The 22,566-nt window shown below is 50.6% G+C and overlaps 1 protein-coding gene and 1 long non-coding RNA gene across 5 annotated transcripts in view; one reads left to right on the top strand and one right to left on the bottom strand.

Moving 5' to 3' along the window:
- The window catches only part of PRKAG2 (protein kinase, AMP-activated, gamma 2 non-catalytic subunit), a 231,275-nt gene that overhangs the window by 65,045 nt on the left and 143,664 nt on the right, over nt 1–22,566 (bottom strand). The window contains exons 4-5 of the mRNA XM_014528202.1: nt 20,224–20,687; nt 19,940–20,119 (exon numbers count right to left, since the gene is read on the bottom strand). Coding sequence (XP_014383688.1) covers nt 19,940–20,119; nt 20,224–20,687 — 644 coding nt within the window. The remainder of the gene's footprint in view (nt 1–19,939; nt 20,120–20,223; nt 20,688–22,566) is intronic.
- Nucleotides 5,126–15,046, top strand: LOC102249878. 4 transcript variants are annotated; one of them, XR_001359385.1, is made up of 4 exons: nt 5,126–5,329; nt 6,607–6,700; nt 7,618–7,812; nt 11,124–12,909. It is a non-coding gene; the product is annotated as an uncharacterized LOC102249878 (long non-coding RNA). The 4 variants fall into 4 exon arrangements; XR_001359386.1 differs by lacking the exon at nt 5,126–5,329 and adding an exon at nt 15,025–15,046 and having other exon boundaries at nt 6,462–6,700; nt 11,124–12,818; XR_001359387.1 differs by lacking the exon at nt 5,126–5,329 and adding an exon at nt 13,110–13,546 and having other exon boundaries at nt 6,462–6,700; nt 11,124–12,818.

Below are 22,566 nucleotides of genomic sequence, written 5' to 3'. Positions count from 1 at the left end.
TTTGACTTCACTTGATAACAGGTGTGCAGGAGGACGCCGAGGTAGAAACCTTTCTGGATCATGCTAGCGAGGCTGAGCTTCTCTCCATGGGTTGTTTTCACTGAGAAAGCTCATGTCTTCTTCTTAGAAAGGAGCTCAATCTGGACACTAGGAAAGGGCAGATGAAACTTCTCAGTGACACACGAGGTCAGCTGCAGGGACCAGGGCCTGCAGGCGTCTGAGGTGTGCACATAATGCTGACAGGGTCAAGTGGTGATGGATTTCTTAGCACAAATAATTTAAAATTGGTGGTCGTCAGTTGCCCATTCATGGTGATGTTTTCTTGAAGTCTGAACAGACCTATCTGCTCGCCTTAATTTTAGCTCTTCAGGCAGGGCCAAGCCTGGAGCAGCCTGGGCCATGTTCTGCATCTGTGACCCTCTCTCTTCTGTCTTGGGAACTCCGTGGAGTTTTCAGTTGAACTTTAGTGAGCGAATGCCTGAGAAACTTGGAGTCATTGCCAAGTGTGACCTTTTGGTTGGTGGACAATGTGATATTACTAATGTCTGTCGCACACCATTGTGCCCAGCTGCAGCAAAATACAGTATTTTGAAGGACTCTTGGGAGGGAAAACTTCAGTCTGAAAACCTAATCACAAAACGACTGCCACAAAAGCTTTTCTTTATGCACTGAGGTTACATATGAGTTCATTTTGCCTTAATATATATACTAGTGGCCCGGTGCACGAATTTGTGCACATTGAAAGGAAATTAATTAGAAGAAAGATTCGTACAGTAATTATGTTACTGAAAAAAATTACATGTCAAAATAGTATATATAATATAGTATTATAAAATTAAAACACGTGTGCGATTGGTGCCAGTGAGAGCTTTATATGTATCACGCATTCGCGAGTCAACGTTTATTTTTAAATTGCCAGTGTGCATCATATGCAGCGGCCGGCCAGTTGGGTGAACGGTTGTATGGTCGGTCACTTAGCCTTTTAGAGGCCCAGCACATGAAATTTGTGCAGGGGGGTGTGTTCTCAGCCTGGCCTGCACCCTCTCCAATCCGGGATGCCTGGGGGGATGTCCAACTGCTGGTTTAGGCCCCATCCCGGTCTAATTAGCATATTACCCTTTTATTAGTATCCTATCTAATAAAAGACAAAAAGGGTAATTGACCGAACCTTCCCTACGCTTCCCATTGGCTAATCAGCGAGATATGCAAATTAACCCAACCAAGATGGCGGCCGGCAGCCACACAGCTGAAGTGAGCAGGAGGCTTGCTTGCTGCAGTGATGGAGGAAGCCAAGGTTCCCCGCCTGCTGCGGCCTGGCTCTGAGCTCCAAAAGCAACAAAGTTTCAATTATAGAAGCTAAACAAACCCCAGATACCTGCTTTCAGCCGGCTGTGGCCACGGAGCTGCAGCGAGCAGGAGCCAGCTCTCAGCTCCAGTGACAGCAACAAAGTTTCAATTATAGAAGGTAAATAAATCCCAGAATAAAAAAAAAAAGAAAAAAAGGAGAGGCTGGGAGCTTCAGTCGCCGGCCAGCCTGCAAACAGCCATCAGCCCCTCACCCAGACTGGCCAGGCACCCCAGTGGGGACCCCCACCCTGAAGGGGGTGTAACCAGCTGCAAACAGCCATCAGCCTCTCACCCAGGCTGGCCAGGCACCCATGTGGGACCCCGACCCTGATCCGGACACTCTTCAGGGCAAACCAGCCGCCCCCCACCTGTGCACCAGGCCTCTATCCTATATAGTAAAAGGGTAATATGCAAACTGACTCTAACAGCAGAAAGACTGGGAATGACTGGTCACTATGACACACACTGACCACCAGGGGGCAGACGCTCAATGCAGGAGCTGCCCTCTGGTGGTCAGTGCGCTCCCACATGGGGGAGCTCTGCTCAGCCACAAGCCAGGCTGATGGCTGCCAGTACAGCGGTGGTGGTGGGAGCCTCTCCTGCCTCCTCAGAAGTGCTAAGGATGTCTGACTGCAGATTAGGTCTGCTCCCCGCTGGCAAGTGGACATCCCCCGAGGGCTGCCGGGCTGCCAGAGGGATGTCTGATTGACAGCTTAGGCCCAATCCCCCGGGGAGCAGGCCTAAGCCAGCAGGTGGTCATCCCCCGAGGGGTCCCAGACTGCGAGAGGGCTGAGGGAACCCCCTCCCCGGAGTGCACAAATTTTTGTGCACTGGGCCTCTAGTAGATATATAAAAACCCAGCGACCAGAATGGCAGAACGACCAGAACGACCAGTGGCTATGATGTGCACTGCGGCAGCCAACCAGCCTGATTTGGGCCCCGATTGGGCCCCAACACACTGATCGGGAGCAGGGCCAACCGGCCAACTGCCCGTGGCCCCCACCCTCCACTGGCCCGGCCCAATGGGCCCCCATTGGGGTGAGCAGGCCAGACCTCACCTGTGCATGAATTTGTGCACCGGGCCTCTAGTATATAGATACAATCTTAAATAGCTATTGCGAGAAATCAATCAACTTTAAATACTGGATGAGTGGCTCCTGAGTAACTCAGGGCATGGACCCACAGCTCTGATGTTTCCCCCACTATCTCTGAACTCTGACTCTGCTCTGCAGAGATGTCCTCTGTGAGGTGGGAACCTGCCACCGGGGCCAGGACATGAGCTGAGTGCCCTCGAGCAGCTTCTACCCCCACCTCTGGGCTGACCACTCCCAAGCCTCCATCTGAAGCTGACAGCCCTCTTGAAAGAAGGCCATCTGCTGGCCATTGCCATTGAGCTTTCTACAGACATTCACACTCCTCCGAATCCCTCCCTGCATGCGCTCACTTCACCACCTCAGAATTCTTTGCTGCTGCTGCCCCACGGGGCTGCATTTCCACTGTCACATGCTTGCTGGCTGGATCAGCCCCAATTCCTTCTGTCTCGCCCTTCTCTAACCTGGAGCCAACGTGACCTTTTAGAAACACACACTCCTTGTTTCTCCATGTGTGGAACCGCTCAGTGACTCTCAGGAACCTTTGGAAATGCTGGCTAGCTCCTCAGCTCAGCGGGGCCTGAGCGGTTCATTCCTTTACCTTCTTTCCCCCCTGCAGCCCCCACACTTGAGCCTTAGGCATGTCCCTGCCCACTGTGCTCAGGGTTTTGAACATTCTGGCTGGTCTCCCTGCCACGTGGCTGGCTCCTATTCACTCACTCCTTGAGAATGAGTCTTACGAAAAAGGCTTAGTCTTCCTGATTCTCGGCCTCTTCTCACAGTTTACCTGGTTAATTGCTTCTCTAATCCACACACTTAAATATATATATATATATTTCAGAGAGGAAGGGAGAGAGATAGAAACACCAATGATGAGAGAGAATCATTGATCAGCTGCCTCCTGCACGCCCCACACTGGAGATCAAGCCCACAACATGGGCATGTGCCTCCACCGGGAATCAAACCGAGACCTCCTGGACGCTGGCCGGGCTAAACTACACACTCTCATAAGGCACTTACACAGGGTTGGGGTTTACTTTTCAGTTCCCCCGAAGCCCCATAAACTCTTTGAGGGGAAGATTGGCTGTTTGGTTATCCTGGTGTCGCTTGTGCCTGACACATAATGGACATTCCAAAAATAGTCAAGTGAAATGAATTGTTCGTTATTAGCAAATCACTGGAAAATGTGGTGGGAAAATAGTTGATTTAATAGTGAGAATGGTTCAGGGATGATTTCATGCCATTTACTCATGCTCCTCCTTCACCTCATTCCTATTTAGACATATTGCATCAATTTTCCCTTGAGTCTTGGACCTGACATTTAAAACAAAAAAAGTGACTATGCTAAGAAATAACACAGCAAACATTTTTGTTGTAACATGCTCTCCAAGGCCTAGAGGTCACTGACACTCCGGGTTGGGTGTTAGCAGAGAGCTCTGCTGGCTCTTGACCCCACCCTACCATTTCTGTTCTGTGATGTGACTATTGATGTTTTTGTTTTGTTTTGTGAATCCTCACCTGAGGATATTTTTCCATTGACTTGTAGAGAGAGTGGAAGGGAGGAGGAGAGACACACACAGAGAGAAACACTGATGTGATAGATACATACTCTGACCAGGGCCAGAGATCAAACCTGCAACTGAGGTACGTGCCCTTGACAGGAATCAAACCTGGGACCCTTCAGTCCATAAGCCGATGCTCTATCCACCGAGCCAAACCAGCAAGGGCAGTGGTCGGCAAACTCATTAGTCAACAGAGCCAAATATCAACAGTACAACGATTGAAATTTCTTTTGAGAGCCAAATTTTTTAAACTTAAACTATATAGGTAGGTACATCGTTATTAATTTAATTAGGGTACTGCTAAGGCTTAGGAAGAGCCACACTCAAGGGGCCAAAGAGCCGCATGTGGCTCGAGAGCCGCAGTTTGTCCACCACGGACTGCTAGGGCATGACTATTGATTTTTTAAAGTTGTATAGGAATTTGATAAAAACTCAAAAACATTGGACACCATAACTATTCATTCTCCCGATCCATTTTAATCAGTATATTTTGGGGGAAAAGTTTTGTTCACTTTGATACTTTTCCAAATAACAATTTCAGATGCTTTTAATAAAATTAGCTCCTTCCTAACATTTTTAAATGATTTCCATTAAACAGTGTTTATTCCACAGCAGCTTTTCAGAGTGTGGCAGCCAATGTATATGGTTCAACAAGTCAGCTGAAAATGTTTGATACCAAGTATTGTTAAGAAAACAGAACCAAAAAAGTCCTGTTTGTCTGGGTCCTTTGTGTTAAGTTATCTTCTAACTTCCCCAAAGTAGACAATGTTAAGATTTTGAAGAGAGTCATTCAGCAAAAATTTAGTAACTGCTAAATATTTAGTACCTGCCAGGAGCCATGGCAGGTGGGTCCATAAAATATCCAGATGATTAGAAATTCATATCAAAGATATGAAGTAGGAACCCTACCCATACACAGGGTCAGTTTGTTACTCCTCCAATTCTGATACTGTGGAGCCCATTAGTCAGGGTCTGAAACCGGTATTTCTCTTCCCTTTCACAAGCAAATCCAAATTAGTTTTCCTTTTTTGCTACTCAAAGTATTTTATTAAGTTTGTGTTTAACACAACTCACTGGGAGCTAAATACATTCTTCTGTTGACACTTATTCTCCCATAATATTTTGCCAATAAAAAAAATCAGTATTGCTCCCCAAGCTCAAGAAACCTTTCAGTTCTTGAGGCATGAAGCCATAAATTTTGAAATGTGTTGTATTTCTAGGATAAAGCAACATAAAAAGGGACATAAAGTCACAAGGAAGTCTCTCTTCATTGTTCTCTACTCTCGCCCTCCAGCTGGCCTGCTCATCGACCCTCCGGCGCAGACCCCGGTGAGTCGTTTTCTCAGCCCTTTCATCCCTGCATCTATGGGAACTCTGGCCAGAAACTGGTGAAAAGTTACACAAATGCTTGAGACAGACTGCTTCCATGACTGTGTGTTTGTTCTACATAAAGCCATCAAAAGGGAGGACAATAGTCGAGATGCAATTAGCCCTGGCCGGTATGCTCAGTGGATAGAGCTTCAGCCTGCTCACCAACGGGTTGAGGGTTCAATTCCTAGTCAAGGGTGCATGAGCTGAGTGTTCTTGTGAAGTTAAAGAAAGACAGAAACCAGTGGGAGCTAAAGGAATCAGGTTTCACACGGTGGGACAGAAGAAGCAGGTGTAAACTTCCCCCAGCTGTTTCTGGCAATAGGAAAGATCTTACTATCTGTGTAGAGTCAGAGGGATGGATTTGAGAGGGCCCCAGATCAGCAGGAACGTTTAAATGTCTTTACAATGAATGTAGAAGTTAAGTGGGAAAGCCTCAGAAGTATCGCAGAAGTAAAAATGGCTTGAACGCGGTATTTCAGTGAGTTAGGAAGTAAAGAGGAAACAGACCAGAGTAATAATTAGAAACAAGCACCGAAAGGAGCCTTTACACAAAGCAACGGAGTCCTTATGGAAGCAAAGGAAAGCCAGTGAAGGCAGACGGACGGGGTCCCAACAGCCGCCTGTGTGGCTGTGAACGCCGCACAAGAGCTTCTGAAGTCACTGCTCATTTCTCAGAGGCCTCTGTCAACACCTTTTATTGCCTGGGTTTCAGAAACAGTGGCTTTCGTCTCGGCGTTCTATTCTGTTTATGACTCTCCTGAAAAGAGTGCAACTTGGAAATTCAGTTTTGATTAGTACTGTTTTCCTGTAGCAGTCCTAAATAGTGTACAAAGTTTGTTGTGTTTTAAACAGTCTATTACAAGATTTTAAATTTTTATTTTGTCCTCACCCAAGGATATCTCTTCCATTGAATTTTTTTTTTTTTTAGAGAGAGTGGAAGGGAGAGAGGGAGAGAGAGAGAAAAAAACATTGATGTGAGAGAGACACATCGATTGGTTGCCTCCCATACGAGTCCCAGCCAGGGCCGGGGGTCAAACCCATAACCCAGGTATGTGCCCTTAATTGGAAATCGAACCCTCGACCTTTTGGTGTGTGGGCCAACACTCTAACCACTGAACAACACTGGTCAGGGTAGATTATTTTCTTTAAAGCTTCATGATGCCTAGCAACTCAGGACTTTTTCTCTCCCCTCCCTGCCCTAACCCAGACCAGCCCCTTATTGTGCCTGCTTTCAGGTTGCTGGAAGGTGCTTTACAAATGAGGTGACATAGGCTCAGAGCAGCCAGGAGAACAGGGCAGCAGACGCAGGACAGACATCGAGGAAACTCGGTAGGTGCAGAATTTTAGGTTTTAGAAGCATAACGATTATGAAGGGTTGCATGGGAAGGAACTCACTGCAGGTGCTTTAGCATGAAGGGGCAGGCTGCTGGGCATTGATTAGCAATTTTCTCCCTAACTCTTCCTGCCCTGTCTGATACCTGAGGCAGTGCCGGGGACAGGACGTTGAGACAAACAAGGAGGAGGCACGTCAGAGAAGCTCGGGATGTGTTACTGCTGTTGCTGAATTTACCCTTAAAAATGAAATTATTCCCAAATTTAACCTGGGAGAGTTGCCCAAATTCCAGGTATTGCTCAAATAGGTGAACAGGTAATTTTTTAAAAAATATGTGGGTTTTTTTTTTGCCTGGCCAGCATGGCTCAGTGGTTGAGCATCGACCTATGAATCAGGAGGTCACAGTTCCATTCCCGGTCAGGGCCCATGCCCAGGTTTCGGGCTCAATCCCGAGTAGGGGGTTTGCAGGAGGCAGCTGATCAATGATTTTCTCTCCTCATTGATGTTTCCCTCTCACGCTCTCCCTTCCTCTCTGAAAAAAAAAATGTTTTATAGAAATTGATTTTAGAGAGAGAGGAGAGGGACAGTGAGATAGAAACATCTATGAGAGAAAAACATCAACATTGATTGACTGCATCCTGCATGCCCCCTACTGGGGATCAAGCCTGCAACTGGGGCATGTGCCCTGACTGGGAACTGAACTGGTGACCTCTTGGTGCATGGGTCGACACTCACCATTGAGTCACACCAACAGGTAATTTAATTTTCTGCCAATGTATTGTTTCCGTGGGCAATTCTGTCAGTGAATAAGCCATGACAATTGAAAACCCAGTCTAAACCTGCCACCTCAGCAACTCCGCGCTTGGTGGTTAAGTTAAAAAAGTTAAAGCAGCTTTGTTCCTCATGGCCATAGAGAAATAACACATTTGTCTGGTGAGTCAAGAAAAACTGGAAATAAGCAAACATTTAAAGAGAATGACAACACAAGCTACACTCCAGGACAATGAGCAAAACCACAGTCCATTTCCTATGCAAGAATCTCGGTCCAACAATGTATTTCGCGGTTCTTCCTACCCCAGAGGAGGGCTCATCCCAGCCAATGACCTTGGTGAGTATAGGTGTTGAGGCACCACAAGTGGTGCTGGAGGACAAGATGGGACTGGAGGTCTGCTTAACTGGTTCATACTGACAGATCTCTCAGGGGAGGGGAGGGAGGCCTGGAATAGATCCACCAAACATTATATACATATACAGGGGGAAATGGGAGACATCTGTAATACTACCAATGAGCAGGATCGGATCCACTTAGAGCAGTGGTTCTCAACCTGTGGGTCAAGACCCCTTTGGGGGTCGAACGACCCTTTCACAGGGGTAGCCTAAGACCATCGGAAAACACATATATAATTACATATTGTTTTTATTAATCACTTTCATTATGTTCAATTTGTAACAATGAAAATACATCCTGCATATCAGATATTTACATTACGATTCATAACAGTAGCCAAATTACAGTTATGAAGCAGCAACGAAAATAATTTTCGTTGGGGGTCCCCACAACATGAGGAACTGTATTTAAAGGGTCGCGGCATTAGGAAGGTTGAGAACCACTGACTCAGAGGGTCTGAGTAGAGAGGCCAATGTCTGGGAGAGCACGTGTGAGTAAAGCCAACACCTGCCTCTTGTCTCCTGTCCGAGGAAAGGAAGGGACTGTATTGGATCAGTACTTTGACTCACGTAACATCACGGAATTCCAAAGCCAACAGGGGTACCGATCTCCAAGGGGTGTCATCAGCCGCAGTGCTTTTTATTAAGATCTCAAAGTCAACACGTGTGACCAGAGCAGAGAAAAAAGGAAGCAACCCAACAGCGCGGCTGGGAGCGAGCTCAGGCTCTGCCGCCCCCCAGGCCCCGCTCGGCCACGGGGTCTGTGCGCCCAGCACGGCCGTCTCCGAGCCGCAGGCCCGTGTGTGCTGTGTGCCTGGTACTGTCCTCTGCTCAGGCCTGGTGCCCATACATGGTAGCTCTTCTCAGTGTGGGGCAAAATCAGAAGAACACGAGGTCACAGGTCGGCCTCCATCCGAACCATGTCTCTACCAGTTACTAGGCAAAGTCTCCAGCAGATGAGTACATTTCTCTAAACCTTGATTCTTTAAAAAAAAAAAAATTAAAAAAATATATTTTACTGATTTCAGAGAGGAAAGGAGAGGGAGAGATAGAAACATCAGTGATGAGAGAGAATCATTGATCGGCTGCCTCCTGAATGCCCCAAAACCTGGGCATGTGCCCCGACCGGGAATCGAACCGTGACCTCTTGGTTCATAGGTTGATGGTCAACTACTGAGCCACACTGGCAGGGCTAACCCTTGATTCTTCACCTGAAAAATGGAGATAATAATATCTCCTGTGCAGGGCTGGCGTGAAAATGAAGAGAGAAACATTGATGTGAGAGGGAAATATCTATCGATCGCCTCACACATGTGTCCCAACTGAGGGTTGAACCGGAAACCTGGGTATGTGCCCTGATTGGGAATCGACCCTTCAACCCTTCGGTGTACAGGATGACACTCTAACCACTGAGCCACTGGCCAGGGCTCAACTAAATGGATTTTAATTGAGTCCCTAATTTCATCACTTGGCAACCAGGCAGGAGAGACCAGCTGCTCCGTGTTGGGAAATCAAAGAACCTACATTTGCTGTAGGAAATCAATGTGCTGAATGCTTGTTTTTGTTTGTAAAGAAAGAATAATAAACTATATTCAAAGAACGGTGTGTACATTTGTTCCATAGACCCCAAAGCCTGTTGTCCTCAGCCTTCTCCAAATCCACTGAAGATCATTTTAAGACTCAAAATGACATTTTCATAAATTACTTGCCATCAAATGTACCTGGTCTAAGTCAGTATTAGGTTGAGAACACACACAGAAACACTATAAAATAGGATTGTCCCAAACACATTAGTGAGGGACATATTGTTACAAGATGATTTATTTATTTTTTTGTTGGTTTTGGAGAGAGGAAGGGATGGGGGGGGGGAGAGAGAGAGAGAGAGAGAGAGAGAGAGAGAGAGAAACATTGATGTGAGAGAGAAACATCCATCGGTTGCCTCCACAGGACCAGGGATTGAACACACAACCCGGGGATGTGCCCTGACCGGGAATCAAACCTGGCACCTTCTGGTGCAGGGGACGATGCCCCAACTAACTGAGCCACCGGCCAGGGCTAATTTACCTCCTTAGCCATTCAGTGCACAGATCAACAGAAGTGCATTCACATCGTTGTACAACCCATTTCCAGGATGCTTTTGTCTTGGAGAAATGCTATTTTTACAGGAGGTGATCAAATAATTCTCCAGATAAATCTAATTTTTAAAATCAAATGCAAAGAAGATAAATGGAGCGACTTAATCAGGCTAAACCAAGATAACCGAATAGGCTTACCAACGCGTGAATGAACACGGTATACGCAATGGTCTTTGAACGGGCAGAGCATAGCAATCGTGTCAGAATGTCCTCTGTGTGGTTCCTTAGAGCCACCTGCTTCGGGTTCCCTTTTCTGAATAAAAGACACCCCTTCTTTAACCAGCCCAAGTGACCGCATGCCATTCTTACTCAGGATCCACAAGAACGTTGGTTTTGGGTTCCACGCCAAGCCTCCAAATTCGTGGGGAAAGCATGTAACCCACACAGCCCCTTGAAACAGGTTCCCCGGGCACCGGGGAATTCGGGCAGTCACTCATTAACAGGTTATGCACGCCACTCTCAGACAGACACCCAGCAGCCGTGTTCTAAACTTTTCCACCGTTTCAGCGGCTAAGTCCTACCGAGTCATGAAGGGAACGCTATTAATACTGCTTTTATGTTTTGTGTCGCTGTTGTACCAATGATACTGCACGAGCTCAAGTTAATGCTTTTCTAAATGGCTGTGAGTGAGGGCAGTCCAGGTTCGGAGACGAAAGAATTTCCATCTAAATGCAAATCAAGACAAGCCTGACTGGAATGCGTGAGTGGGTACAATGACTTCCCATCCAGTGGTCAGCCCCCCACCCCTGCCCCCATGCATGTTCACACAACTCTATTGGTGCAGAGGTGTCCTTGTTAGGGAAACCATACTTTTTCCTTCCCCGCGCCCGCAATGACATAGGTAAAGGTGTTCAGAGTCTTGACTTCTTTGACTTAATATATGGCAAATAAAATGGACAAAGAGGACCTGGCCCCGGAGCACAGTTGGTTAGAGCATCATCCTGATACGCCAACATTGTAGGTTCGATCCCTGGTTAGAGCACATACAAGAAACCACCAAGGAATGCATAAAAAAGTGGAACAACAAATCGATGTCTGTCTGTCTCTTTCAAATTAATATAAAAAATAAAATGGACCAAGAGAATAATTTTTTCTACTCTCTGCTTCTCTACTCCAGGCTTACATATCCAGGCCCCTGATGTCCCAAAAGAATCAAAGAAAGTGTGTCCAAGATAGAACTTATCCGTCTCCAGGTCTACATCCCCTTCCTGGTGTAAGGACACTGCCATCCGTCCGTTCTCACCAGAAACCGGAGAGTCACCTAGACTCCTCCTCCCACGTGGCCCATGTCTGCGCTTCAGCCTATGTTATCTCTTACCCACGTTCATCAGGAACCCTTCCTCTGGATCTTCCCTTCTGTGGCCTGAGTTCACCCCTCTGTCATCTCGCAGGCGACCGGTGTTGATTTCCTTTACGAGGCTTCTCGCTTAGTCTTTCCCCATGAATTCCAACCACGAGCTGCCTCTGGACTGACCGCTCTACGAAAAGGCAAGTCTGACCAACTCTCTCCTCTACGCCGGTGCCTGGGCAGGCCGTGGGACGTCTGTGACACTCCTCCCTGGGCTCATGTCTAATGCACATCCCCTCCTCACTCAAGGGGGTTAAGGGGAAGAAGGGCCGTCCCACCTTGGACTTACATTGCTCCGCATTTCCCCAGTCCGGCGGGAAAGCAGACTGTGTGGCTTTATCAGCTCTGAGCGTGGGGAGAACACTTAGCTTCCGGTCCTCACCTTCGGCCAACTTTATGGCCAGTGCAATTCCTGGGCCTCGGGGACAGGACTGACGACTGCTTTCGCTTGCCGTCTCCCGTGGGCCCTGCTCCGCGTCTTCAGTGGGACAAAGCTCTACGGCTTGTCCCTTGCCTTTCTGGGAACCCGTCTCATTCTGCCACTTTGCATGGGATGACCTATCAACTCATTGGATGTCACCGATGCATCAGGGGCTGGCAATTTTTTTCTGAAGAAAAGGCCAGGTAGTAAATATTTTTGGATTTGCAGGCCATCCAGTCTCTGTTGCAAACACTCACCCGTGCTGTCGTAGCAGGAAAGCGGCCACAGAGGGTGCAAAAATGGGCGCGTGTGGCTGTGTATTAATAACACTCTAATCCCACGCACAGACGGTGAGCCATTTTGACCTACAGGCCCGAGCGTGCCGGCCCCTGAATTGGGGATACGTGTGTGCTGGAGAGGCTGAGATGCTCAGGCCAGAAGTGGTTGGAAACCCTGCCCAGAACATGGATTTTGGAGCTCAATCGCCTCGATTCCAATCCTGACATTCGTGTTGCTAGCTATGGAGCCTTTGGGTAACTTCGCACAGATGATCTTGCTTGATCCTCACCACAATCCTCAGAGGTAAACACCATCTTCCTGGGATGGAGGTGTGGGTGGAGAGGGGTCAAAGGCTCGGGAACTTGTAAGTCCTTTCATCAGCGCACACCCGCCCACCTTTTAAGAGAAATGCCCCTGGGCGCCCTCCGCTACAGCCCCGACTCCCAGCTCCTCTTCACACCGAACGCCCTGATAAAGCTGTCTGCATCCTCCATCCACACTGTCATCTCACACTCACTCAGCGGCTCTGCAAGCTGCCCGAGGCCCCAGCGTATCAAAGTCACGATCAGCTTCTGGGACAGAGACGCGCGGCCTGTTACATATTTAGCGACGACGGCTTTCACACCGCCAGCCCAAGTGCGAGGAAAGGATCACCACGGTGCAGTCTCCTCCCGGGAGAGGTGCTGTTGGAGATCACCCGGATCAACTCCTGTGGCCACCCCAGCGCTGGCGGACACCAGCATTATAACCTCCGCCTCTCCCAGGTGAGGCAGGGCTGCTCTTCGAGGGGGGAAACGTCTAGATCAGTGGTCCTCAACCTTCTGGCCCTTTAAATACAGTTCCTCATGTTGTGACCCAACCATAAAATTATTTTCGTGGCTACTTCATAACTGTAATGTTGCTACTGTTATGAATCGTAATGTAAATATCTGATATGCAGATGGTCTTAGGCGACCCCTGTGAAAGGGTCGTTCGACCGCCAAAGGGGTCTCGACCCGCAGGTTGAGAACCGCTGGTCTAGATGAACCCCAACGCGGCCTCTGTTCTCATGGCAGATTCAACCACAAAAAGTGTTGGCTCCATCGACCAAGACAGCAAATGACTCAGCACTGGAAATGGTCATTTTCACCCACATTGTGTCCCTATTATCTCAGCAATGCCAAGCGCATGGCCCTGGGACCTGCAGATCTTTAGAAGCACACCCCACCGTTAGGCTGTGACCTGGAGTGATGAGGTGGGAGGTGCACCATGACACCCAAGCTCCAGGGTCCTGCTTCCGCAGGCCTTCCCTCCGGCTGGGACCCTCCTGGGGGCGGGAGTATCTCCACTCCCACTGAGTACCCAGAGCCCAGGACAGTGCTGGGCTCACGGATCTTGGGAAACTGTCGAAGGAATGATTTCCTGGGAGGGGACAGACACAGGGCATTTATCAAGTTTTAAAGAAAATCTTGGCCCTGGCTGGTGTTGCTCAGTGGTGAGCATCAGCCTGTGCACTGAAGGGTCACAGGTAAGATTCCCAGTCAAGGGCACGTACCTGGGTTGCAGGTTCAATCCCCAGCCCTGGTCGGGGTGCATGTAGGAGGCAACCAATTGATGTGTCTCTTTCACATTAATGTTTCTCTCTCCCTCTCCCCCTCCCTCCCTCCCTCCCTCCCTCTTCTATTCTCCCTCCATTCCACTCTCTCTAAAATCAATGGAGAAAAATATCCTCAGGTGACAATTAACAAAAAATAATAAAATCTTGAGGCAGAAAGATCCAACATCCTTTCCTTGAAGCTCATCTACCCCAGGGAACAGAATGGCCAAGAACCTGAAGACCCAGGCCACTGCTCCAACGGGCCAAGCTCTGAGCCAGGGACCCTCTCTGATTCGGGCTCTGTCTTCTCTCCGGTCACTGAGCCAGGCCTCCAACAGCCAGGAACAGGGAGAATGCCAGTTACAAGATCGTGGCTCGACCGCGGGGAGAGCAGCGCCTCTGCCTGTCTCGTCACCACGCAGGCAGCACTTGTCTACGGCCGGCTGTCAGGATCACCAGCCCTGCCGCTCCCACTCCTGGGCCCAGTGTGAATTTCCCCCAAACTATTTTTAAAATATCTAATCTGTTGTGAGCAACAGAGTATGGGACTGTTACTTTGCCATTTCTGGGCAGATAGTTTTAACACCGGGCCTTATTAGGTTGTAACTTGGTATTTAAAATGGTGAGACAGGAATATAAAATCAAAGTCATGCATTTACTCCTTAATGTCAAGTGATTTGAAAATATTTTTAGATTTTTAAAGTGCTTCCCTATTTTTAAAAAAGGTAATTACTCTAAATAACAATCTCGAAAAATTGGTTAGTGATTTCCGTCCAAATAGTCATCCTGGGAAAAGTAGTAATCTTGGAGACGGATTCAGTGGAAAGAGTCAGGTTTAAGAAAAAAACCAAAGTTCATGAATTCATTGAGTTATATCACCTCCCCACATACATGATGAAACAAGTGCTAGTTATTATTATTTTTAATTGATCTTAGAGAGGGGAAAAGGGGGAGGGAGGGAGGGAGGGAGGGAGGAGAGAGGAGAGAGAGAGAGAGAGAGAGAGAGAGAGAGAGAAACATTGATCGGCTGCCTCCTGCACGCACCCCAACCGGGGATTGAGCCCACAACCTGGGTATGTGCCCCGACTGGGAATCAAATCATCACCTTTTGGTGTATGGGACAACACTCCGACCAACTGAGCCACACCAGCCAGGGCAAGTATTAGTTATTTTTTTGATACAATAACAAATCACTCCATACTCAGTGGCTTAAGATAACAACAATAATTTATAATCTGGTATGGGCTAAATTGTGTCCTCCTCCCAAATTTATATAGTGAAGCCACAACCCCCAGTGTGACTATATTTGGAGACAGGGCCTCTGAAGATGTTACTAAGGTTAAATAAGGTCATGTGGGTGGGGCCCTCAGCCAATAAGACTGGTGTCCTTATAGGAGGAGGAAGAGACACCAGGGATGTGTGTCAGGGAGGAAAGAAGGTGAGGATACAGTGACAAGACGGCCACCTGCAGCCCAGGCGAGAGACTGCAGGAGAAACCAGCCCCACCAGCACCTCGGTCTTGGACTGCCAGCCTCCAGGACCGGGAGCAGTAAGCACCCAGCCTGTGGTATTCTGTATGGCAGCCCTGGAGGACTAATAAGCGGCGTCCATGGTTTCTACGGGTAAGGGATTTGTGGGCGGTCCAGCTGGCTGGTGCGGGGCTCTGACCAGGCCTCTCAGACAGTGTCAGGGCTCTGCTGCGTTTGAGGCCCCAGCACACCCTCCACATGCTCGAAGTGCAATGAAACGCACTCCCCTTGCTTCCGGATGCTGTGTGTGCCTGCTTTCCTGCCTGCTCTCCCAGCAACTCAGGATCCTTGTCCTTTGTTTGTCCCTTGAATGTTCACGTTTTCCTGGCTTTCTTCTCCCGCCACACATCCCTCTCTTTATGTCATCTACTATGATGGCATAAACGACCGCTGCTCTGATGATGTTCAAATGTTAATAATTAGCTCCAGCCCTGGTTGGTGTGGCTCAGTGGACAGAGCGTGGCCTGCAGACTGAAGGGTCCTGGGTTCGGTTCCAGTCAGGGGCACATGCCTGGGTTGTGGGCTTGATCCCCGGTGCGGGGTGTGCAGGGGACAGCTGATCAATGATTCTCTCTCATCATTGATGTTTCTGTCTCTCCCTCTCCCTCTTCCTTCCTCTCTGAAACCAATAAAAATATATTAAAAAATAATTAGCTCCAGATGCACACAGCCAATTACTCTTTGAACACCTCCTCTTGAGTGTCCCAGACACCTTATTGTACCGCCGCCACCTACACACACACACACACACACACACACACACAAACACATGCACAGACATGCACATCACATATGCACACAGACAGCCCGCTCCTCTTCCTGTTCTGTTCCCTCCGCCAGAAAACGCAATGACATCCATCCAGTTTCCCAAGGAAAAACATTTGGAACCCTCTGATTCTGCGCTCTTTCCTCCGCAACTAACCGATCAGCACCTTCCAAATCCCTCTCAGTGCAGCCTCTTAAACAGCTCTTTCCTTCGAACTCTAGTCCACTGCTTATCACCTTCAGCCGCACCAGACCTGCCTCATTGCCCGCTGCATCTCACCCGAGCTCCGTGCCACACAAAGCCAACCTAATCCACGCCCGGCCCCGGAGGGATCACCCCGACACGCAGGGCTGATCACTGCTCTCCGCTGCTGAAGGAGCAGTCCCATCCCGCCGTTCGGCTGGCTCCTCCACGCACGGACACTGGGCGGGCTCTCCTCCCATAACAACTGCACGAGTTCTATCAGTTCCACTGCACCTGCTGACCTGTCTGAACCTCCCAAATGGACAAATGCTCCTTTTGTTCAATGAGCTATTAGCTGTCTCTCAGATCCCTCCAGTGCACAATGTGTTGTTAACCAAGTGGACAGAGCAGACTCTGTCCCTGCCTCGGGCGGTGGCTCACCTTTGTCACCCATCGCCCTCTCCCAGCACTGTTTCCGGCACATCCCAGGTGCTTAATAAGAATTCGCTGAGAAAATGAACGATGAAAGGAGAGCTCTCTACTACAGGCTATCCACCCTCACCCCCTTTCCATTTCAGAATAAAATGCACGGGAACAAGTTTGATGAAAGTGATCTTCATGGTCCATGTTTACTGAAAGCGTCTTTTTATTCCGAAAGGCAGAGCTATGTCAGAGGGAAATATTTCCAGGCTGACAGATGTCTGTAGGCAACTCCTGCTCCTCCAGGAAGATGATGCTGGTGGCAAAATCAATGAAACCAGCCAAGCTCTTAAGGAACTGAGCACACATGTTAAAGACACTCCACACAAGCCGATTATAAAGAAACACACTTTAGATGATCTTGAAACTGTCATGGGTGGGGTGGAGGGGGGAGAAGGCAGCCTGGAGGCCTTGGGTGATAACGTTTACAGGTGGATTAAGGCCTTGTTTGATGTCAGGCAGCTGGTGGAAACGCTGTCTTCCAATTTTGAAACATACCATTTCACAACGTAAGGGGGAGCCTCGGTGATCACCCTGATTTTCTGAGGCTCAAACTATATAACCATTGTAGCTTTGATTGGACTATTTTTTAAAATTGTGGTAAAATGACATACATAACATAAAAGTTTCCATTTTAAAAAGAGGACAATTTAGTGGTACTAAGTACACTCACACTGTCATGTAACCATCCCCACCATCATCCCCAGAACGTTCGTAATCTCGCAAACCTGGAGTCGGTCCCCGTGAAACGCTAACCCCATTCCTCCCCAGCCAGCCCCCGCACCACCACCCTGCTGCTGTCTGTGGATCTGAGGACTCCAGGGGCCTCACAGAAGCGGAGTCACAGTGTCTGTCCTTCTGTGACGGTTTATGTCAATTGGCATGTTGTCCTCGGGCTCATCCACATGGTAGCGTTGTCAGAATCTCCTTCCTCGTTTTCTGAGGCTCAAACTATATAACCATTGTAGCTTTGATTGGAGTATTTTTTAAAATTGTGGTAAAATAACATACATAACATAAAAGTTTCCATTTTAAAAAGAGGACAATTCAGTGGTACTGAGTACACTCACACTGCCATGTAATCATCCCCAGAACGTTTGTAATCTCGCAAACCTGGAGTCGGTCCCCGTGAAACGCTAACCCCATTCCTCCCCAGCCAGCCCCCGCACCACCACCCTGCTGCTGTCTGTGGATCTGAGGACTCCAGGGGCCTCACAGAAGCGGAGTCAGTGTCTGTCCTTCTGTGACGGTTTATGTCACTTGGCATGTTGTCCTCAGGTTCATCCACACGGTAGCGTTGTCAGAATCTCCTTCCTCGGGAAGGCTGGGAGCGGCTCACTGTATAGAACGACCACATCTCGTTTATCCGCTTGTGACCTCGGGATCGTTGCTGAAGCCCCACTGCACTGCCAGGGCCCCTGACCAGGCCATGGGCCATGCCCATCGCTGAATGTGGACCCAGCTGAGCATGCTTTCTCTCTGGCCCAGACCCACCCTGGGGAGCCTGGGAGGATCCACGCTCGTTGGCCTCAGTGTGTGAAGTATTAACAGGTAAGAACTTCACCTTTAGTCACAGTCATGGCAGAAAGCTGACCTGGACCGAGAGCTCGCTCTGGATTTGCTTCTATTTCAACTGGGAAAGGCCAGGCGTGCCCGAGCATAAAACTTCTGCAACAAGGAACAGCCCTGTGTCTGGGCCTGTCACCATCACGTCAAATGACCTACAGCAAAAGCACCCCTGCTTTCTCTTCAAATAGAGCTGTTCTACTCATCATCATAGCCAATGAGAAGAAGCAGTATTTTGAGATGTCTCCCACAGCATTTACTCCTCTCTGGGGTCATTCCCCCCTTTGCTCCCTTCCCTGGCCTTCCCCCTGCTCCCACTCCCACAGGCTCTGTCTGTCCCAGGCCTCCTGGCTCGCTGGCCTCAGGGTAGGTCTGGCACAGCCAGCGGGCAGGAGCGGGGGAGGCCAGGGCCATCTTTCTGCCTCAAAGGGTGGCTCCGGCCAGTGGCTGCTTCTCCTCAGTGCTCCAGCTCCGGCTCTGGCTCCAGCTCCTCTGCACCTCCTCTCATTGTGCCCTGGCCCTGGGGCGGGTTGGGGGAAGGGGAGGTAATGGCTTCCTGTTTCTGATCAGGTTGGGCTGCCTCCTCATTCCTTTCTTGGATGCTTTTGTGTCCTATCGTCTCTATCACCACGTCTCTTGGTTACATGCACGGGAGCACAGAGACCTCTGCGGTCCACCCTTTCTCACTCACACCCGAGAACACGGACAACCTTCCTCCCAGGCCCACGCTCCAGGGGCGTCACTGCCTCCCAGGGGTCTCCCTGTCTCCCGTCTGTCTCCGAGTCTGCTACCAGGTCCCACTGCCCAGACAGGCCCCTGCCCACTGCTCCGGCACCACGGACTCTCCTCCTCTGGGCTACATGTCACACTCATTCTCCTCTGGGCTACATGTCACACTCATTCCTACCCCATGTCATGGCTCATCTTTCTCTCTGTCCCCTTACTGAACCCGACCAGCGACTCAGGCCCAGCTCAGTGGGTCCCTCTGCCTGGGAGCCTCCACTGCCCTGGGCCGATGCTATTTCCCTCCTGCAGGACGACTAGATTACTGGCTTCACTACGCATCCCACCAACTTACTTCTGCGTTTACCTTACCTTTCCCCAGGCTCAATCTGCCCCAGTGAGGCTGCAGCCCTAGAAGACGGGAACAATAGCTCGCCTTTCCCCTCAGCACTGAAAACACACAAAGTCCCTGCAGAGCACAGAGCTATTAGAACAGCCACTGAGGGACAAGGGGAGTCGCAGGATGTCCTCTGCACGACAGCACATCTCCTTTCTCCCACAGATAACTGTTCTGGACGGGTCGTCACCCCCCCCCCCCCCCCCCTGAAGTCCTAACCTGTGAACGTGACTGTATTTGGAAGTCAGGTCTTTGCAGATGTCATCAAGTTAAGATGAGGTCATACTGGGTCAGGCTGGGCCCCGGTCCAATATGACTGGTGTCCTTATAAGAAGAGGAAAATCCGGACACAGACAGACAAGGAGGGAAGAAGCCATGTGGGAGGGAGGCAGAGGGTGGAGTGATGCTGCTGTGACCGAGGAAAGCCTGGGGCCACAGGAGCTGGGGAGACCGTGAGCCCCAGAGACCTCGGAGGGCTTGGTCCCGCCAACACCTCGACGCCAGACTTCCAGCCTACGGAGCCGAGACAGGCTTCCTGTTGCCATCAGGCCCCAGCTCCTGCCACCAGGTCCCACCAGCCCCAGGAGAGGAAAACAACCGAATCGGAGCTGTATCTGCACAGGTCGATCTTAGTGGTAGGTCGTATGTCCTTGCTGAGCACAGACCCAGTACAGAGCATCTGCGTACGGAACGCGGACCAGGCAGGCGAGAGGGACGGAGTCCTGCGCCCACGTGCAGGGCCGCGTGTGGGGCAGCGGCGGCTCCTCCGTGAAGCCTCGCCGACCTCCTCGGAAGGAGCAGAGACGCTGCTCCCCTCCACGAGACAGGCTCCCCGTCTCGGCATGCTGCCCCCCTCCAACGACGGCAAATTCATATCAGAAAACTCTAGAAGCACATTCCCATCTTAAAAAGCTGTGTGTTTGCTTTTTGCTTTGTCTGTAACTTGTCATGTTAGTCTCCCACTCAAGATAAATGCAAACAAAACTTTTTTTTTTTTAAGAAGCAGAGGGAACAAAGAGCTGGTTCTGGTCATGTTCCAGGTGTTACCACTTGTCATGGGCCTTCCATCCGCCCACTGGGCCCTCCCTGTGATTCCCGATAAATACCCCACAGCTGTCAGGAGCCGCAGCCCCAGCTCCAGGTGAGCACACCCAGACTGGGCCCTGCCTCCCAGGCCGGTCGCCGCGCCCTGACTTACGGTTCTGGAGGGAGCGTAGTGAGCGGGGGACGCTGCCGGAGGCCGGGCTGGGCTGTGGGAGGCCGGGCAGAACCTCTGGCCCGTGTCCGCAGGGGAGGACGAGGCATAGATGCGGTTTTCCAGTCGCTCAGGCTCCTGCTTATAGGACTCGAGGGGGAAGGAGTGCTGCTTGGCCACTTGGGTGGGCGTCGATGGCGAGGAGGAGAGGCCGGAAGCTGGGGAGGAAACCACACGGAGCTGTTAGAGGTCTTGGGGGGAGGGGTGGTGGGTGTGGAGTGGGGGGCAGAGCGAGGCTCCTCCACTTCCAAGAGCCCAAATCTCAAGAGGAAGAATGAGATGATTAAACTGTGAATTCTGGGACCAGCCTCTACACACCGATGGCTCATCCCTGAAGGTGAGCCGTAGAGGCCGGAAGCTGGGGAGGAAACCACACGGAGCTGTTAGAGGTCTTGGGGGGAGGGGTGGTGGGTGTGGAGTGGGGGGCAGAGCGAGGCTCCTCCACTTCCAAGAGCCCAAATCTCAAGAGGAAGAATGAGATGATTAAACTGTGAATTCTGGGACCAGCCTCTACACACCGATGGCTCATCCCTGAAGGTGAGCGTGTCCAGAAGTCCCCTCGTCATCCAGCGGGGGTCCTGGCGGGCCCCTTGCCTGCGGGTGCTCGGCCGGGTCAGGAGTTGCCTGGGTGAAAGGTTTCTCACGGACACACATCAGATGCTGTTTTCTCCCATTTGGTCAAATACCATTGGACGCCTGTCCTCCCTACAGAGCACGGTGCCCAGGCACACGGCGAGGAACCAGGCTGCCTGAGATGAGGGAAGTCCCTAAGGTATTTGACAGGGACAAAGGTCAATGCTGCAGCCATCACATGCCAACATACGCTAAGGACCAGACGGGACAAGCCGGTACTGTCAAAATGTACAGCATGAACGTGCCTCTGAGTCCCCAGGTGAGAATTCACGATGAAGGTGCAGAGGGGACTTCAGGGAGGAGGCAGGACTGGGAAAGGGCCTTGCAGAGTGACGGTTTAGGGACAGGAACCAGGAGGAAGGAGGCGGGGAGACGGGCTGTGAACGTGCCAGGAGTGAGAGGTTGTCCACTCGAATGGGGCCTGTGCAACCCGGGGGGCGCAGGCAGGGGGGCATCATGCTATGGCGCTGACTCTGCCGTAAGATCAGTGTTCTGGGGTGAACTGTGTCCCCTAAAGAGAGAGGCTGACGCTCTAACTCCCAGGCCCTGCGAATGTGACCTTACTTGGAAATAGCGTCTTTGCAGATGTCACCAAGGTAAGATGAGGTCAGACTGGAGGAGGGCGGGTCCTTACCCCAAGGCCACGACTGTCCTTGTAAGAAGAGAGGACCCAGAGTCCCACACCCGGAGGAGAAGGCGGCGGGTGACAGGCAGACCCTGGAGTGCGGTATCTACAAGCCACGGAATGACAAGCCGCCAGAAGCCGGGAGAGGCCAGGAAGGATTCGACCCAGATTCTCCAAGGGAGGGCGTCCTGCCGGCCCTGGGTCCCGGAGTCCGGCCTCCAGAACCGGGAACGTCCACTCCTGCTGGGTTTGGTCCAGGACACAAACACACAAGAATGTGTCCGGATACTGATTTGTTTTCCAAGGGAAACAATCGGGATTTGGGTCTGGTCTCTCACATCTTCCAGGTCACTGAATGAACATTTTATTTTAAATGTGTTATTCAAACTATTTAAATCACGTGAGTAAAAGCAAAGATGCCCCGGACACGGCTAAGGCCGCCCACTTGCTGCTTCTGACCTAGACAAGGACTGGTCGGCCACGAAGCCGCAGCCGAGCCTCCTTCGCCATCTACTCCGTGCCACGCTCCAGACGCCTGTCCCCGGTCCCTGTGCGCACTGTGTCCCCGCTCCTGCTCCCGTCCCCACTCCCCACAGGGCCTCCACTCAGGCCTCACTTCATCCAGTCGCCTGACCGCGGCCTGTGAGCCTCCCTTTCTGGAAGTCCCCCGCAGCTCCACCTGCGGGCGGCCAGCCGTCACCCGAGGCGTCCAACACGACACCAAATGTGCAGGATGTGCTTTCCTGCCCCCAGGCCCTGCCCAGGCGGGGGTGGGGGGG

This window comes from Myotis brandtii, unplaced genomic scaffold, assembly GCF_000412655.1.
Source record: "Myotis brandtii unplaced genomic scaffold, ASM41265v1 scaffold624, whole genome shotgun sequence".
Lineage (NCBI taxonomy): Eukaryota > Metazoa > Chordata > Mammalia > Chiroptera > Vespertilionidae > Myotis > Myotis brandtii.
The sequence above is the reverse complement of the archived record's forward strand: the minus strand, read 5'-3'. Positions and strand labels throughout refer to the sequence as shown.